Genomic DNA, 20,188 nt, shown 5'->3' with positions numbered 1-20,188 from the left:
GCTCTAGTTAAGAGGTTGAGTACTATACTGAATAGGTAGAGGGAGTGGACAACCATGTCTGGATCCAAGTTTTAATGTAAATGCTTAAAGTTTCCATTTAAGTGGATTTTGGCTGTAGGATTGCTGAAATTTGCTTTTATTATTTGAGGTATGCCTTTTATACCCCTAGTGTCTCCAGAACTTATACTATGAAGGGGTGTTGGAAATTGCCAAAGACCTCTTCAGCATCTAATTATATGATCATGTAGGATTTGTCTTTCAGTCCATTTGTATGGTAGATTACATTATTGATTTATGTAAACTGAACCATTCCTGTATCTCTGGGATGAAACTTACTTGATCATGGTGGATGAACATTTTAATGTGTTCTTGGATTTGATTTGTGAGTATTTTATCAAAAATTTATACATATATGTTCATAAGGGAAACTGGTCTGTAATTTTCTTTCTTTGGTTTTTATGTGGTTAATGTATTAAGGAAATTGTGACCCAATAAAAAGGAGTGGACACTCATCCTTCTGTTTCTCTTTTCTGGAATACTTTGAGGACTATTAGTGTTAATTCTTCTTTGAAATTTTGATAGAATAACTAGCAGAACCCATCTGCCTTTGGGATTTGGGGAGGTGGGAGACTTTTAATTATTGCTTTCATTTCACTGAGGGTTATAGGTATGTTTAAATTACTTATTTGATCTTGATTTAACTTCAGAGGTGATCTGTATAAAGAAATGTATTAATTAATTTCTTTGAGATTTTCCAAATTGATGTGGTACATATTTTTAAAGTATGTCCTTATGGTTATCTGGATTTCCTTGGTGCCTATTGTTATACAGCCTATCTCTAATTTTGTTACTATGGATTCCTTCTCTCTGCCTATTAGTCAATTGGGCTAAGGATTTGTCAATCTAATTTTTCTCAAAGAATCAACTCTTTGTTTCATTAATTTTTCTGTACTGTTTCTGTTCTTTGTCCATTTGTCTCTATTTCTATTGATTTTAGCTCTGAGGTTATTTCTTACCATTTACTTGTGTTAGATGTGGCTTGTTTGTTTGTTCCTTGGGGCAAATTTGATCTTCACCATCAGGATACATAATTTCTTCTTGTTGCTTCTTCTTTGCATGCTACTACTTAACAAACCACATGCAACTAATCATCAACCCACCATGCCTCTTGGAGCCCTAGCACTTATATACCCTCTGAAGAGTTCCCAGAATTCCAACTGTCACATAATCGCAGAAATTTTCTGCAGTTGGCAAAACCATGCCTCTACTAGAGTAAGAAACAAATCATAGTCAGTTTCTGGGACAATCTGAAGTAGCCCCACATCCCACATGTAAGAGTAAAACAAAAACATATTCTCACAATATTTTTGTGTTTTTTATAGAAACCAAAACTTTTGTGTGTGTGTGTGTGTGTAACAATAATTAATAAAAAAAGAAGCTATGAATTTGAATGTGAGTCTGGAGGACATGGAATTAGATGTGGGCAGGGGGAGGATGGGTGGAAATTATGTAAATACTCATGTATGTACTTCTTAACAAAATAAAATTTTCAATTAAAAATCCTAAAAGAAATATTTCTTACCTTTGCTGCCTCTTATAAAAACAGGCGTCTTACCTATATGGTCTCCCAGAACCTCTGTGATTCTTAACTCTCATCACATCTCTACTGATCTACTAGATAACCTCTTCCCAGATCCTATGTGGTCCTCCTTAGACAAATACTTTTCTCCCTCCCAGTATGACACTTAATATCCCTATATCTAACTGCATGCATCAGCCAACGGAAATAAACCATATATTCATCTTGCATGATTCCTCTCTCTTCAGAGGTTTTTCTACAGAGGTTCATAATTTATGCCAAAACTCATACTCATATTTCATCCAATGAAAACTACACAAGGAATTTCTTGTCTACCACATTCTATACTTCACTGGATTGTGGGTTATAAAGAATTTTGGTTTTGTTTACTCACTTGGAGAAAATTAAGAACTATTTAGTAAGGCATTTTTTCTTTATTATTGTAGCAATATTAAAACATGATCTTACTTTTTACAACATGCCTTCCACTGAAAGATGAGACCTCAGACCCCCACCCACCCCAAATGTGTCAGGGCTTGTTACTGTTTTGAACCATTCAACCAGAGCTGACACTAAGTGACTTCTAACTTTAGGTCATAATTGTCCACTAGAGGCTACCCAGTTCTCTTGGAAGTCTGACTCCGCATTCTTCTTATGCAAGACATGAGTTGGTATTCAATAATAATATTAATAATAATAATAATAACAATAATAATAATAATAAAACTGTTGAATGGCCCTGAGACTCAATGCAGACACTCTGGTCAATGTCTCCTACCAGAGGAACCCAGGCTTCCAAGCTTGCCAAGAACGTCATTTCAAACTGCTAAAACAAGCCATGTGTTCAATGAGTGTTAACTACATAGCGAAGAAGAGAGACTCAATGACCCCTAATGAATTGCCTATAATTAAGTAATTTTACTATAAGCCATTAGTTCTTAGAATAGATTTTCATGAAGAAACAGATGATTTTAAAAACTAGCTCCAATTTCACAGAAATAACATGTAAAATGTGACTCTGAAACACCAAGGAAGTCTTGACTCTGAACAGGAAGTAAACATGCCACTCATAGTGATTATTGTATAGATGCCCAGTTGGGCCTATATATTCAGATGGGCCTTGGAGAGCACAGTTGCCAGTTTTTCATGTTCAAGGAGGACTGCCCTTAACAAGCAAGTGTATAAGCAATTTCTAATAGACAATCTAGGCTATTATATATTTGCATATGCTTCACTGAAAGTGAATTGGCAACAACACCCAGTCTCCCTCAATACAACTGATAACTGGAACCTTGTCATTCAGTTTTTATAATACTCTTTTCTGCCAGAAAAAAAAAAATCTGGGACTATGGGAACAAAACATGCTAAATCCTTGTTTCATTGTTTAATCTTAAATGTCTTAGAAGCTCAGCAACCACCCAAAGAATCCCTTTTAAGTAAGCTTTATCTTTGTCTTCCTGATCAGTGCATTAAGTTTTGTGAGCTTGCTATGAAAAGCAACACCAACAACTCTGTATCTGAATAGAAGCACAACCAGGAGAAACTCTAATCTAAACTCACTACAAGTTGAGAATCAGGTTCCAACAGAATAATGACAAAATTAAAGCTGAATAATGCCTAGCTAAACAGAGATGGTATCCACTCTACTATCACAGGATTGCTCAGGAATCGTTGACAGTAAACAAGCTACCAAAATTGGCTTCAAAACTACATTGTTTGCAGTGGTGTGGGCCTCTTAATGTTATTTCCGCCATTCCTCAAACATAGACTTTGTACATGACCAACAAAACTCCCTTCTGAGTAAGAAAAGCATACAGACAGGCTTCCTCATTATACAGGAAGTCTACAATCCAGATGCTTACACACCACTTCTGACATACTAGAGCTACCCACGACTGCTTTGAAGAACACCACAGCTGGGTTCTCCACCTTTTCTCTCTTCGTAGCTCCTGCCACAATCTACATTCATTTATGGAGATGACCAAGCAAGAACCATTGTCATGTTCTTGGGCCATGAACTTCCTTATTGTTTGTTATCACAAATTTGCTTCAGATTCCAATTTTAGAAAGGATATAAAACTGTGAAACATAAATGTGTGACAGAGAACCAGGAGGAAGAGTAAGGAAAACATCTCAAAATATGATTCCTGCTCCAGTAGTGTAAGGCTTTGTGTACTGGCTGGTTTTTTGTCAACTTGACCCAAAGCTAGAATCATCAGATAGAAAGGAGCCTCAGTTGGTACAAGTGCAGCCCACTTGCAGCAGAGAACCCCAGCTGTTGTGGAGATGTCAGTACCATGGGATGACCACCAAGAACAGCAGCAGTGGCAGAGTGAGACCAGCCACAGCCTAGAAGCTGTATATATTCCCCAATATATACAGCCTAGAAGCTGTATGTACTACAGGAGGCAGAGCTGAAGAAGTTATCCAAGCCCTTTGCAGGACTCCAGAAGATCATGAGTGGATTCCAGACATTGAACAGTGGGAGTTTGATTTTTGCTTTGATTTGTGACTGTACCCTGATTTTTCCCTTAAGTATTTGTTGTTTTTTTTTCTTTTAATTTTACTGGAGCCCACAAATGAGGGATTTTGAATTTTAAAAGATACTGGATTTTAAAGGAAACTAGTGATTTTAAAGAGACTAAATTATTTTTGAGCTAAGGGTTTTTTTCTATTAATTATTTACTTTGCATTCCGATATCAGCTTCCCCTTCCAGGTCTCTTCCCAGTCCCTCACTCTCCCCCTCCCCTCCCCATGTGCACCTGCCCCTTTCTCCTCAGAAAAAGAGAGGTCTCCTATGGATATCAACATGCCTGGGCATATCAAGTTGCAGTAAGACTAGGTGCATCTTCTCCTACTGAGGCTTGACAGGATAGCCCTTTTAGGGAAAAGGAATCCAAAGGCAGACAATAGAGTCAAGAGACAGGGACTGAAATTTTAACGTGTTTGATTTTGTAAAGGATGTGGGATTTTTAAAGTTATTTATGTTTTTAATGTAAGATCATAGGGATCAATAAGAAAGAGCTGTGGCCTAATAGTGATGTGTTTGTGTTGACAAGGGGTCAATTGTACTGGCTGCTTTTGTATTAATTTGACACAAGCTAGAGTCATCAGAAAGAAAGGAACCTCAGTTGAGGGAGTGCCTTCTTAAGATCCAGCTGTAGGACATTTTCTCAATTAGTGATCAATGGGAGAGCACCCACAACACTGTGGGTGGTGTCATCCCTGGGCTGGCGATCCTGGGTTCTCTATGAAAGCAGGCTGGACAAGCCAGGGGAAGAAACTCAGTAAGGGGCACCCACCCATGACCTCTGCATCAGCTCTTACTTCCAGGTTTCTGCCTTGCTTGTCCTGGTTTCCTTTGGTGATGAACAGCAATAGCAATATGGAAATGTAAGCCAAATAAACTCTTTCCTCTCCAACTTGCTTTCTGATCATGGTGCTACATCACAGCAATAGAAACCCTAAGACATTTTTCTATGAAGAAAACAAAAAAAAATGAGGATGCTGCAAGTGCTGTGGAGAAAGACAAGCTGGACGTTTTTCATGTGCAGCTGAATGCTAGAGGTCAATGCCTCTGAGAACCATATGGGCAGTGGGCCAAGGATGCTCTATCATTAGAGAATACTCAATTAAGTCTGCCTGAGCTAGCAAGCCATCTATGAGGCTTGAGTGAAAACACTCGTCTGCCTCTCCCTACCGTCTTTAGAAGAAAATTTCAAAGTGGCTATCATCTTTACAGCCATCTTGAGCCATATACCCTTACAAGAGACTTGTTTCAACAGCCTGCAATAGCTGAGCGCACTCTGATAAACATCTTGTTACACTGTTTAATGCCCCCAGCTGCAAGGTGCTCCTGGTATCCATGGCTACAAGGCATGTGACGTAGTGGCTTCAGTTGAGCTTGTCCACGAGGGCAAGTCACGTGGTAAAGGGTATAAATACCCAGGATTTCCCTTCTATTGAGGAGGCAGGAGGTAGAAGGTAGGAGGTAGATGGAAGTAGGAAGTAGGAAGTAGGAGGTAGAAGGTAGAAGGTGGAAGGAGTGAGAAAGTGAGAGGTGTCAGGAGACTGAAGAAAGTAGGAGAATATATATAGAAGAGAGGAGAATAAAGAAGAGACTTGAAGAGACTCCACCGGACTCTGTCTTGTATCTATCTTTTGCGTCTCTCGCCCCTTTTTCCCCCTTCCTCCGTCCCCACTCTCTCTCTTGCTAGACCCTGACCTGCGGATCGGAGCAGCAGAACCGGCCGACCTTTACAAAGTAGCAGAACCTGACGGCCGTTACAAAAGAAACGACAGTTACACTAAGGTCAAGATTATCTTTAAATCCATTAAAATGGTTAGAATCTGAAACAGAAAATTGTCTTTGGCCCAAATCTAGAAACAGATGCAAAATACCTTCATAAATAAGTTACAAAAAATTGATAAAATGTATCAAGTAAGATTAGTAAATAGAAAGATGACCCATCTATCTAGACACAAAGAGTCACCATTTTTAAGATAGCAGTTTCTCCAGCTGGATCTATAGATTCAGTGTCACCTCAATGAAGATGTTAGCAACTTACTTTGGGAACATTAGCAAACTGATTCTAAAGTTAGCCTATTTTTAAGGCTTACTACAAAGTGATAGTAATGAACACAATGTGGAACTAGAGAAAAAAATAAAAGAATGTATCCACTAACCAAAAACAGAAGAAACAAAGGAAGTATTTGCATTGGGAAAGGATAATCTTTTAAGAAATGCTGAGGGGAGTAAAAGACCACAGGCCTCAGTACTAGACAAAGACTTACAGGTAGTTAATGAATACCAAGAACAGGAAAAATAGTTTTCATCAGGAAAGAGCAAGCCATCTGGTAGCAAATGGTCAGCGATGAAAACATATACACAAGTAACATATAAACTTAGCAGGTATGTGTGTATGTGTGTGTGTGTGTGTGTATTTACATATATGACATATATTACATATATATTATATATGACATATATTACATATATAATATATAACATATATATATTAAATGCTTATATACATAAGCATTTAAAAGTTCATGAATTTGAAAGAAATGGGGGTTTGGAGAGATGACAGGGAAGGAGATATGTTATAATTATTACCTCAAATTTTTTAAAAAATATTTTTTGAAAAAAAATAAGGCTGAGCAAGCCATGAGGGGCAAGTCAGTAAGCAGAATTCTTGTGTGGCTTCTGGATCAGCTCTTGCCTTGAGTTGCTCACCTGGTTTAAGTTCCTACCTTAGTTATGGTAGCCAAACAAACCTTTTCCTTGCTATTGCCCCAAACAAATTTGCTGAACAAGGTAAGATAAAAGGTAATTTAAAAGAAACAAATAGTAAAAAGTCATACTATCATTATTTGCAGATGATATGCTATTTATTACACATTAGATATGTCAGAAATTCTACCAGAAAACTCCTAGAAATGATGAACAAATTCAGCAAGATGGCAGAATAGGGAATCAGCTTGCACAATACCTTTTCTACGCACCACCAATAAACATATAGAGAATGAGATCATGGAACGAAATCCCAATCAGAAGAGCCTCAAAGAAAATAAACTATCTAAAAATAAACCTAACCAAAGAGGTCAAGTACTTGTATAATAAAAACTTTACACATGCAAAGAAAGAGATAAAGATACTAAAAAATGGAAAAACACCCTATACTCATAGTTAGGTAGAATTAATATTATAAAAATGACAATTTTACCAAAAGCTACTTACAGATGCAGTGCAATCTCAATCAAAATTCCCATCTCATTTGTCACAGAAATAGAAAAGCCATCCTGAAATTAATATAGAACCACAAAGGACCCTGGGTAGTCAAAAGAACAATGTTGGAGAGATTATTATTCCAGATCTCAAAACATATCATAGTAATAAAAGCACAAAAACAAACACGGGGGACCAATGGAACAAAACTGAAGACCCAAACATGAGCACACATAACTTCAGTAATTCATTATTTGACAAAGGTGACAAAAACATATACTGAAAAAAGTAAAAGAAAATATCTTCAACAAATGATTCTGGAAAAACTGGAATTCCATTTAAAGAAGAATGAAATTAGGCCTGGATTTATCACCTTGCCTAAAAACTACCTGCAAATGGCTCAAGCACTTAAATGTGAAAGCTGAAATGCTGAAACTCCTAGAAGGAAATACAAGCAGTACTTATACCATATAGGTTCAGGAAAGGACTTTCTCAATAGGACTCTATTTGCCCAAGAATTAAGGTCAACAATTGACAAGTGGGACTTACTAGCAATAAAAAGCTCCTGCGTGGCTAAAGAAACAATCATCTAAATAAAGAGGAAGCCTATGAAAGTGACTGGAGAAAATCTTTGCCACTTATATATCTAACCAAGACCTAACATCAAGAGTATATTAAGAAATAAAAAAATAAAAAGGTCAAAACCACAAATGATCCATTCAAGAATACTGACTGGTATCTGAGCAGACAGTTCTCTAACAAAATAAAAATGGCTACAAAATATCTCAAAAGATATTCATCATCCCCAACAACTGGAGACATACAAATGAAAACAACTTTAATAATTCATCTTACCGCAGTCAGAACAGTAAAGATCAACAAAACAACCAACAACAAATGCCGAGTGGGTGTGGAGAAAAGGGGACTAGATACCCACATGGTAAAAAATTAAAGATCTTGAATCCTTCAAAAATCACAGACCCAAATGTACCAAACTCATAAGAGATATCAGAATAAGTAAAGTTGGGTGATCTTATAGTTCATGATGACATTTTAGAAATGTTTATGAGCACTAATTGCCCTTCTAAAGGACCCAGGTTCAATTCCCAGCATACACACATGGTGAGTTACAACCAATATGTAAGTTCAGTTCCAAGGGATCCCTCTTCTGGCCTCTGTAGGTTATCTGACATGCATATGAGACACAAACATATATACAAGCAAAACAGTCACATCCCAAAAAAAATACAAAAATTAAAAGAAAATGATGAATTGAGTGAGAATTAATAAAATTTTAGTTCTGTTCTGAAAAAGACACTTATTATGGTTAGTCTATTTGATTGAATCTGGGATCCAGTAAGATACCCCAGGAATGTGGGTGACAGTACTTCATGAAAGGATAAACTGAACAGAGGAAGACCATCCCCCAAAGTGGTGATCCAGATACAAAGAGCTCTGAAGGAAAAGTAGTGGTGTGATTTGTCTGATCACCTTTCACTGCCTGCTGGAAAACAGCTCTACCCTATATGGCAACTGTGACTGCCACCCCTTAGTGATATTAGAACCCAGCTTCTTAGCCTTCTAACACGGACTAAAAACCAGAGATGCTTCAGAAATCCTTCAGTGCTATATTGGGATTTCTGAGGCATCTGGCCTTATTGATTGAGCAGCTACTAGGTTCCCAGCCTCTCCAATGTGCATTGTTGAACTAGGCATCCATATAGAGTAAGTTAATCTAATACATTCCCTTTCAATATATACTCGTCCAAACGATTCTGTTGCTTTACAGAACCCCTTACCAATACAGTGACCTACCATCATCATCCTCTCGTTTTCTACTTCATTGAGCAATTCAGCAAATTCCTTGAATGATTCCGCTGGTAAGAGAAGAAAAGATCAAAGGAAATTAGTAATGGTACTGTTGTCCCATGAAACGTTCAAAACCTCAAAACGTTCGTGTCCTACGAACCTCAAAAGTTCACTAAGGAGCCGAATCCGATGCAATTGCATTAGGGTCTCTATTCAAGCTCAAGCTTGGGCCACATCACTGTCTCTAACACAGGAGAATGGGAGGGGGCCCTAAGCCCAGTTTTAGGCAAGCATTTATAGAGGCAAGAAGGGTTATCTTGCATGGTACACATCTGATTGGGGGGAGCCATTCTGGCCTTTATTATAAGTGACTGGTGCTGGGAGCCAAACCATAAACTGAACTTCTGCTTTTTTCCTGATTGGCAGTTGTTAGGAAGTGAAGTGTCAGGGGCAGTCTTTTAACCTGGAGGTACAGATTTGTAGGGGAATAACCTGGAAACTGGTGTTAGATGCAGGTCTTGTTGGGGGGTAACCTGGAAACTGGTTCTAGGGATCAGCCTGTTAGTTAACTTGAGTTCAACCTTACATCAGTTTCTCTAATATGAAGTTTGAACCCAAAAGATTTGGTGTCTCAGTACATATTGATGAGTAGGCAAAGATCTTTGTAAGGGGACATAGGAACCAGTACCTTAGTTTCAGAGAATTGCGAGATAATGACATCAGATCTACAGGACACAAGATGACAGGTTCAGGACCTATTGAATATTGCTCTTCTTTGCCTTTGTCTTTTTTTGCTAACTCCCAACTAGAGAGAGTTATTTCACAGACAATATTGTATTTAAACCTCATAATCATACTTAGAACTATCAGGGGCTTCTCTCCTGGTATGAACAAACAAAACTGTGTTAGGGTCATAAGCTCAACGTGACCCTTGGCTACAGAGTAAGAACAAGGCCAACCTGGGCTAGAGGGTATCCATGTGTCTCAGAAAACAAGTTATAAAAGTTCCTTTCTTCTATCTTAACCCTAAACCTATCTCCTTGCATTATGTTTTTAAGTATTTCTACTGATATAGATTTTACAGTGTCACAGATGAGCAATGAACATACATATTAAAATAAATTAGATGGGGTATTAAATGATTTTAGCTTAGTGAACACTATAAAGGAAGAGAAGACAAATTTTAGAGAGAAGTAAGCCTGGACTGGAAGTTTTGTTCTATCATTTGCTTCCTCAGCAACTTTGTGTAAATGACTTGACATCTCTAAGCTTCAGCTGCCTTACTTATCAACAGTCATGATCATCTATGTAAGTGTCTAGTTCTTTATAACAACCAAATTATGCTGCAAATGTGGACTATGTACATGAAGTAGCTAATACTATCATTCCCCCCTTCTAGAGCCAATTCTGCCACTTACTGGCAAGGTGACAGCAATTCACTTCTCCACCCTGGGTTTCATTTTTTTTTCGCGCACTCAAGATAAATAGATTTTATTGTGTCTTCAAATTCCCCAACTTCCCACCACAAGCAGCAAAAAATATTCTCAAATGGAATCTCAATTGTAGAAAACATGGAATCCTGGGCAAACAAATGTGTCCAGATATTTGTTTGTTTGATTGGTTGGTTGGTTTCAAGATGTGTAGCTGGTCTTTCTAAGGCTCCCGAGTGCTAGGACTACAAGCCTGCAATAACATATCCAGTCCCTAAATTAATGCTTTTTAAGAAAAAGACTTCTGATAGATTCCTTCTTTAATCTATTAATTATTTTGGAATGTGCTATTTAATTCCCACAAATTTGTACATTTCAAAACTTGCTGTTATTAGTTGCTAATCAACTAGGGTCAGGAGACACTTTTTTACTGTTTGCATTTATTGATGCCTATTTTTTGATTTAACAAAGGATCACTTAAATATTCTACACACACTTGAAAGGAGAATCCTCTACACTTCTTAGGTGAGGGACAGAAGAGGACATGGATCCCCTAGATTAGAACAGGTGTTGCAGACCATTGTAAGACACCATGTGGCCAATAGTAATGGAACCTGGGACCTCTAGAAGAACAGCAAGTGCTCTTAATCACTGAGCCATCTGCCAAGCCCTAAGTTCATTTTTTTTTTTACTTTCCACCACTCCCACTATTTTCTAATTGTATTTCACACAATCAAACAAATGTGGTGGTTTGAATAGGAATGACACCCATAGACTCATGTGTGTGAATGGTTGGCCCATAGGGAGTGGCCCTATTAGGATATATGGCCTTAATGGAGTAGTTGTGGTCTTGTTGGAGGGAGTATGTCACTATGAAGGTGGGCTTTGAGGTCTCACATATACACTCAAGCTCCACCCAGTGTGGAATCCAGTCTTCCCCTGGCTGCCTTTGGATCAAGATGTAGAACTCTGAGCTCCTTCTCCAGCACCATGTCTGAATGAATGCTGCCATGCTTTCCACTATGAAGATAATGGCTAAACCTCTGAACCTGTAAGCCAGCCCCAATTAAATGTTTTCCTTTATAAGAGTTGCCTTGGTCATGGTGTCTGTTCACAGCAGCAAAACCCTTTAATCCGTAATATAGTAACTGCTCCAAGTCTTCAAATGGGTGCCTTCAATTATTTTCCTTTCTTTACTCCTTGGATTTGTTGATCTTTTCTATTCAATGTACAAGTCAAATATTCAGCCACTGTGGTGAATTTAATTCATTGTACTTTTAAAATGTAAATATTTAGCTGTTTCCGTCTAAAAAAATATTTTCAGTCTTTATATTGATGTTCTTTGTGAGAAATAGTTCTCATTCAATTTTTTTCACATGGTTTCGTTTAATTAAATGTATTTAAAATAGTCAATTAAAAGTATTTGTCAAAGAAATCGATATCTGAGATCCTCAGGAACAGTTTCTTATAATCACATTTACTTCCTGTGGTAGTGGATTACTTTTTGCAATTTCACTCCATATATATTTTTTATGAAAAATATTTTAAGTAATGTATTGTGACAATTATAAAAAGCAGATTCCCAATCCTTTCCTAGGTTTGCTGCTCTTATTAGGCTCTTTATTCAATGGCTTCATAAAGACTGTAGTCTGTCATATTAGGTCACTAAAATCTCTATCCAAGAAAGAAAATTCATTCTCCATTTCCTTTTCAATACTAGGGATTAAATTTAAAGTTTCATGTGTGCTAGGCAAATGATACACCTTAGTTGAGCTACGCCCCCAAACCTCATTTGGCTTTAAGAAAAGCATGGACTACACTAAGTAGGCCAAGCTGAATTTTAACTCACTGTATAGACCAGACAGGTCTTGAACATATAATCTGACTAAGCAGCTTCCAGAACCAGAGAAGAGATTCCTTTAAACAGTCTAAACCAATAAATGCCTGTGACTGTGCCTGTGCTGGCTAGTCTTATGTCAATTTGATACATAGAGTTATATGAAAGGAGGAAACGTCAAGTAAAAAAGCCCCTATAAGATCCAGCTGTAGAGCATTTTCTTTAAAGAACATTTCTGTAAAGCACATTAGCAACTGATGAAGGAAAGCCCAGCCCATTGTGGGTGGAACCATCCCTGGGCTGGTGGTCCTGGCTTCTAGAAGAAAGCAAACTGAGCAAGCCATGGAGGGCAAGTCAGTAAGCAGCTCCTCTCCGTGGTCTACATCAGCTTCTGCCTCCAAGGTCCTGTCTTGTTTGAATTCCTGTCATGACTTCCTTCAATGAGGAACTGAAATGTGGAAGCATAAGCTAAATAAACCTTTTCCTCTCCACTTTGCTTTTTGGTCATGGAGTTTCATCACAGCAATAGAAAGTTGGTACCAGGGACTAGGGTACTGCTGTGATTGGCCTGACCACAAGGAAGAATATGGAACACTTTGGGGCTCTAGACTAGAATAGCAATTGGACACTTTAAGCAGAGTTAAATGGGCCATTTTAGAAGGATGCATGGAAGAGAGTGGTGCTGAGAATGGCTTGAACTATGGGGGTCCAGCTCAAAGGGGTTCAGAGGAGATTGTTGTTGTGATATTTTCATAAAACATAAAAAAAGTGGCTGTTTTCTGCCCTTGTTGAAAATATCTGCCTGAAGATAACTTGAAGAGATCTTGATAAACAGCTTTGGCAGAGGAGATTTCTAGACAGCCTAGTATTTACTGTGATGCTTGGTTATTAGTAGCCATGCTTATGAAAATCTAAAATTAAAAGAAGCAAGCTAAGCAAGGAAAAATACTAAAAGTACAGTTTGAGGAGAAAGGGAGCACCAGGAAATGTAAACAGATTAAATAAAAGACTGATGCTAAATGAAATAAAGGGAGTGCTGACCTCAGAGCAAGACCTCACCCAGCTAAGCTTCCAATTTATGAAAAGGAAGTAGACAGGAGTTAAGGAACTGCATAATGGTGGGTGTGGTGGTGCGTCTTTAATCCCAGCACTCCAGAAGCAGAGGCAGGCAGATCTCAGAGTTCAAGGCCAACCTGGTCTACAGAGCAAGTTCCAGAACAGTCAAGATTAGGCAGAAAAGGAAGCCATGGAAAACAGTAAGCTGGTAGAAACATATTTGAACAAGGGGTCCATGTTCTAGCCCCAGAAAGCAGCACTACTTGGCAACTATGACCACATGGTTCTGGCTTTAGAGTCAAGGATACAAGAAAGGCATCATGGGATCTCCCTCCTCAACTAAGAAAAGCCACTGTTTTAAAGGTATAAAGTGGAAACTTAACGGTTCTTTGGAAAGTCTGTTGAATGGTGTTTTGCTGGGGCAAACACATGAGGGAACGTTTTTTGTTAAAGTAGACACAGGTGTGAAAGACAAAGGCCGACTCATGAAGGAATGTTTCTCTGAAGCAGACACAGGAGAAAGGATGTTCTGTTAAAGCAAGCACGTGAAAGGGCACGTGATGAAGGAGTCTTTGTTAACAACATGCATGTGCTGGTCCACCTTACATTGTGTAGTTGAGCTACATTTGTTGGGGCTCCATAGAGAGAAATGCACCAAAACACTTCTGGTGGTGTGCTGCAGTTTCTTGTGGCTTCCAAGGACTCAGGCTGATTCAATGCACGTGCTGAGGCAAGGCATGTGGAGGACACGTGATGATTGAAGGGTATAAATAGGACTCCAAGGAGTCGTGAAGACAGACCTAGGCTTGCTTATAGAGCTAGCTGTGTAATGTTAGTGAGCCTCGTCTTCGCAGATCTTTGATTCCCTGAGAGAGGTATAGCAGAGAACTTCTCCTGGCGTCTTTCCTGCTGACTAGAGGTGAGGCTGAGGCCTGTCTGTCTCTGCTAGACTTGGCGACTCAGAGATGTCACCACTGTTGCTAACCCAACTCTAAGGAATTGGACTTCTGGTGTAACTATGAGGTGTTTGCAAGTGGACTGAGCTGCTGCTGCCTGCTAATCTGTTAAATTGAACTGCTGATTTCCAGACAACACAGATGGGAGTTGCTCCAAAGAACCTTTCTAAACAGGTCCACTTCCCTCCACCCCACCCCCTGTATCCTTTCTTCTCCACTACCTCTGGTGAGTGGTAAGCTACAAGGGAGGTTAAAGCATTTAAGAGTCATTATTAAAAATAAGGTTAGAAAAACTTAAAGTTACAAAGGTGTCCCTGCATGGAAGTCTAGAGAGGTGATTACATGAAGCTGTAAGGGTGAATCCTGGATTGCCTTAGAGACCCTGAGATGTTGGGGATGCCACAGTTGTGGGATATCTGCCAAGGAGATCTGGTAACAAGGAGTGGAACCAGCCCAAGGGAAAGAAGTATGTTGCAGTCAACAAAGCTAAAAGGAGTTGCAGATCTGAAGAACACTTTGACTCCAGACATGGAAGTGTGGTGTTTGGAGTTTGCCTAGCTAGTTTTTCAGTCTTGCTTTGCCCAGGTATTTTTTCACTATGCTACCTGCCCTCCATTTTGGAATGATAGTGTATATTCTTTGTCATTGTATGTTGGAAGTATCTGACTTTTTCTTTTGAATTCACAGAGGATTGCACTTAAAGAGATTTCATGAGTCTTGGGAGAGACTTGGAACTTTGGATGTTTAAAGAGTGCTGATACTGTGATAGACTGTAGGCACTTTTGACATAGGATTAAATGTATTTTGCATTACGATATGGCTACAAGCCTATGGGCACCGGGGGAGTAGAATGTAGCAATCTGAATGAAAATGCCCTCAGTAGCACCAGAACAAGGGGCACTATTAGGAGATATGGCCTTGTTGGAGGAACTGTTTCACTGAGTGTGGGCTTTGAGGTTTCAAAAGCTCAAGCCAGTCCCAGGGGTTCAGTTTCTCTTCCTGTTGCCTGCCAATCCAAGTGCAGAACTCTGGGCTCCATCTCCATCACCAAGTCAGCCTGCACACTGCCTGGCCTGCACACTGCCGATATTCCCACCATGACAATAATGGACTAAAACTCTGAACATGTAGGCCAGCCCCAATTAAATGTAGTACTTACTAAGAGTTGTCTTGGTCATGGAGCCTCTCCCCAGCAATAGAAACCCTAATTGACACAGACTGTTGAACTGTTCTGTATATGTTTGAGGGTGTGCTTTCAGCATGGAGCCAGGCAATTTACAATTCTGTTCCAGCCTTCACTTGCTTCTTGTTCAGAGACTCAAGTCTTCTAAAAGTGGCAGAACAGGGCTTTCTCAGTTCTTTTCTACCTAACACTGGGGATGTACAAAGCTCTATACATACACATGACCAAGAGTTCCAAGAATATGCCACATCTTTCCAGAGCTCTCAAAGGTGCTTATTCTCCTTTTACCTTATATGATTACTGTCCAGAAATTTATTTGCTATTTTTTTTCTTTCTGCTGCCTGTAGTAACTGGAGTTCTAAACCATTCCTATTGAGTATACCCTTTTCATATTTATTTTAAAAAATAATAAAATATGTTTTGATCATGTTTCTTCCCTCTACCAATTCCTCCCAGATCCTCTCCCAACCTCCCTACCCACCCAATTTTATTTTTAAAATGTTCAGGAAAAAAAAACACTTGGAAACAAGTAAGCTCTGAGTCATTTCAAATAAGACAAGTTGTAGAAACCATAATTCCCAGAACTTGGGGAAGTGAAAAGTCATTCTGCTTTCTCGAATGGCTACAAAAATCATGGTTTTCACATGTTCTAGGATTATGCAATTAGTTTTCAAAGTTACCGCACAGCATTTTTAAAGGCAATGGGAACACACACCAAGATAAAATGCCACGAAGCTCATTGTTGTTCCAAATATTAACTCATTTTTAAAGCTGAATACACTGTTATTTGTTGCTGCATTCATTTAGATAAAGTTCTGAAAAGTTAAGAAAAGGTTAAGGATGAAAATGTTTCCCAGTGCATTTGCTGCTTTTATAGATGATCACATTTTTGAAGTTGACTTCTCCACCAGTACTCCCGAGACATTATCAGACATTTTGTTAAAGATCAAACTGAACCTGGGTTTTATATGTCCTAGACAAGAACACTGGCATTGAGTGGGTACCGATGAATGGGCTACTTCCTCTGCCCAATCTTATTTACTTTTTTGATTTGTTGGTTTTGTATTTTCTGAAGCCTAAAACTTGATGTAATCCTTCTGTGTTAATCTGCCAAGTACTTAGATTACAAGCATATGAGCATATGTTGTCATATCCAGCTTGATCCTTCTTTTCTCTAGGACAGGGGTGGGGGTAGGGGTCTCTGGTACCCTAAGATGACCTTGAACTCACTATGCAGACAAGGTTAGCCTTCAACTCCTGATCCTCCTGCCTCCATATCCCAAGGTCTAGGTTTATAGGCATGCATTTAACACACCAGGATCTTGATCCTGACTTTCCATTAATGAGGTCTTCAGTAATTGTTAAATTAATTTAGAGTTAAGTTACTGAGTCTAGAAGAACCTAACTGGGAATAGTGGCACAGGGGAGGCAGGATTGCAATTTCGAGGTCAGTGTAAGCTATGTGAGCAAAAGCTCCCAGAAAAACAACATTCATATTTAGTTCTAGAATAAACTACCTCTTGTCCATTTTGACATAAGAGTTATGGGTTTGTTGCCCATTCATTCCTTTCTTTCTGTCTTCCTTCCTTCCTCCCTTCCTTCCTTGTTTTCATCGACAACTACACAGTGAATTACATAGAAGCTTACCTGAACTAAATATTGAGGTGCTGATTTGAGTAAATAAATATTTTTTTAAAAGTTTGTTGTTCTCTGTCTTGCCTAAAAAATGTACTTTAAATGTGTTTGTTGACGGTGGACTCCAAAATCTTACTAAAATATATGGCATGAGGCAACAAATAGTCAAGACAGCATCTGTATTCCAGATATTTACTATCCAAAATCTCATGGTTCTGCTCTCTTACTCCAACTAACTAATTTCATTGTTTTTATTTTGAACAATGTGGTCTTACTATGTAGCTCAGACTAGCCGTGAACTTACTATGTAGTCCAGGTTTGTAAACCTATATTAATAATTGAATACCGGGATCATAGGCAGGGACCATCAGGGCTGAGATTATTTTAGTCCTGAGGAAACTGAAAACAAAAATTGGAACTTGATTGTTCAAGATCACTGGACAAGGGTGACTTTATGACAAAGTCACAAAGCTGACTACATTGCCAGAAAGGAGTTGCACTTCAATGTCAATGCTTATTCTACAGATTGAAGGTAACAAGGTGTAACTAGAAACAGCCAAAATGCCCATGTCACATCCTTTTTTTATATCTATTCATTTGTCCTCCAAATGTTTCTCTCTCTCTCTCTCTCTCTCTCTCTCTCTCTCTCTCTCTCTCTCTCTCTTTCTCTCTCTCCCTCTCTTCTCATAGTTACCTTTATTTATTGTCATATGATATCCTGTTTTTCAAAGTGAAAAGGAAAGAAATTAATGGCTTTAATAAGGAGCCCAAATCATGCAGTAGCGTGCTGTAGAAGAGAAGAGTCACTAGAGAGCACTTCTTGCTCCTTCTTCAGATAAAAAAAATAGGAAAATTGTCTGCCACATTCTTTAATAATGTCAAGCAGCTCCTAAATATTAAAAGGAGATTTGGGCAAGAATTAACACTCCCTGGAAATTTTCAAGAAGAAAATAACAAAAAGCTAAGAAAGGTCTAATATCAATCATGTCTAATATCAATCATTCTTATCGCTGTAGTGATGAGAAAATTGAAGTTCAATAAGAGTAAGCAAACATTTTACAATGTTAAAATAAACAGTACCTTCCAAAATGTATCATAATCTTTCCATAATGTTGGCAATATTGATCAGATGGCTTACAACTGCCTACACTCTTTTTACCTAGAAAATCCATTAGAAAAAAATCCCAGACCACAAGAGGAAAAGACTTTAGAGTCAAGGTAGGCACTCAGCATTATTAATGATGGTGAAAAACTAAAACCAATTAAAATGTCTAAAAAGTATCTAAGAAATGATTGTATGTATCACTTAATGGACTAATTCTATAGCTTCTTTAAAAGAACATTACATAAAATTTTATGAACGCAATAAAATGTCTATGACATTGCATTATGTAAAAGAAGCAGAATGTAAAAAAATTTTAAGTATGACAGACAAACTAAAAAATAGTTTTTCATAGGGTTTTGAAAGAAAAAAAAACATGAAGTGAGCAGGTAGAGAGGTGAGAGAGATCTGGGAGGAATTGAGGTAAGTGAAAAATCTCGAAATATATTGCAAGAAATTTTTGAAATACATTTTAATTGTGTGTATGAAGAAAAATTAAGGTATATGTATAATATGATTCCAAAAAACTACAGAAAATTATGCTGAGACAAACAAGACAAAAAGAGAACTCAAAGGTGGTTCTTTATGAAAAGTACACATATACATAAATTTATGAATCAAGATTGACTTAAAATCCCACTTAAGCAAGACAGAAAAAGAAAAGAAGTTAGACCAACAGTATAGTGATGCACACACAGGTATGTCTCTATTAGTACTAGGCCAGCCTAGTCTATATAATGGATTCTAAGCTAGACAAAAATAGTGAGACTCTTGCCACAAAAAAAATAATAATAATAAAAATAAAAAATAAATAAGATAAAATCCCAGCACATCTAATAGGCAGGATAAATTGTAGAGCAAAGGTTTTATGGCTAGATTGGTGTCCCAATTGCTGCATTGGAATTCTTGCCTGATTACAGATGCCAGTTCAGGCTCCTTACCACCCATTACTAGGAGTCTTAGCTAGGGTCACCCTCATAGATTCCTGAGAGTTTCCATTGTACTAAATTTCTAACTCATCCCAGAGATTCCCCCTTCCCAGATTGCAGTCGTCTCTTCCAGAATTCTCTCCTCCATCCTCCCCATGACACTGCCTTGGGAGGTGTGAGACAGTAGCCAGAGTCTGGATAGCTGGAAGGTCTAATGTAGAAAATTATTACTAATCATATTCTGATATACCCATAGATTGGGGCCTAACCCAATTGTCATAAGAGAGGCTTTCTCCAGCAGCTGATAGAAACAGATGTAGAAACCCACAGCCAAAGATTAGGTGGAGTTTGGGGAATACTGTAGAAGAAGGGGAAGAAGGATTGTAGGAGCCACGGGTGAGTCAAAGATAACACAAAATAATGCACAGAATCAATCAACCTGGGCTCATAGGAGCTCACAATGATTGAGGAGCTCACAACCAGGAAGCCTGCATAAGACTGACCTAGGCCCTCTGTATATATGTTACAGTTGTGTAGCTTTGTCTTCTTACTTGTGGGACTCCTAAACAGTGGGAGGAGGGGTTATCTCTGACTCTGTTGCCTGCTTTAGAGATTCTTTCCCTCCTACTGGGTGGCCTAGTCTAGCCTTAATAGTGGATACCTAGTCTTACTGCAACTTGGCATGCCATGTTTAGTTGATATCCACGGGAGGCCTGGCTTTTTCTGAAGAGAAACAGAGGAGGAATGAATGGGGATATGGAGAGGTACAGGAAAGCCTGGGGGAAGAGGACGGAAAAGAGGACGGGAAACTGTAGCTGAGACATAAAAGAAAGAAAACTCTCTCTGCCTCTCTCTCTCTCTCTCTCTCTCTCTCTCTCTCTCTCTCTCTCTCTCTCTGTGTGTGTGTGTGTGTGTGTGTGTGTGTGTGTGTGTGTGTGTGTGT

At 38.6% G+C, this 20,188-nt stretch overlaps 1 protein-coding gene across 1 annotated transcript in view; it reads right to left on the bottom strand.

Moving 5' to 3' along the window:
* The window catches only part of Ophn1 (oligophrenin 1), a 309,606-nt gene that overhangs the window by 174,693 nt on the left and 114,725 nt on the right, over positions 1–20,188 (bottom strand). Inside the window, exon 4 of the mRNA XM_028770048.1 lies at positions 9,124–9,185. Coding sequence (XP_028625881.1) covers positions 9,124–9,185 — 62 coding nt within the window. The remainder of the gene's footprint in view (positions 1–9,123; positions 9,186–20,188) is intronic.

The sequence above is a fragment of the Grammomys surdaster genome, unplaced genomic scaffold (assembly GCF_004785775.1).
Source record: "Grammomys surdaster isolate TR1022 unplaced genomic scaffold, NIH_TR_1.0 197, whole genome shotgun sequence".
In the NCBI taxonomy this organism is placed as follows: domain Eukaryota; kingdom Metazoa; phylum Chordata; class Mammalia; order Rodentia; family Muridae; genus Grammomys; species Grammomys surdaster.
The sequence above is the reverse complement of the archived record's forward strand: the minus strand, read 5'-3'. Positions and strand labels throughout refer to the sequence as shown.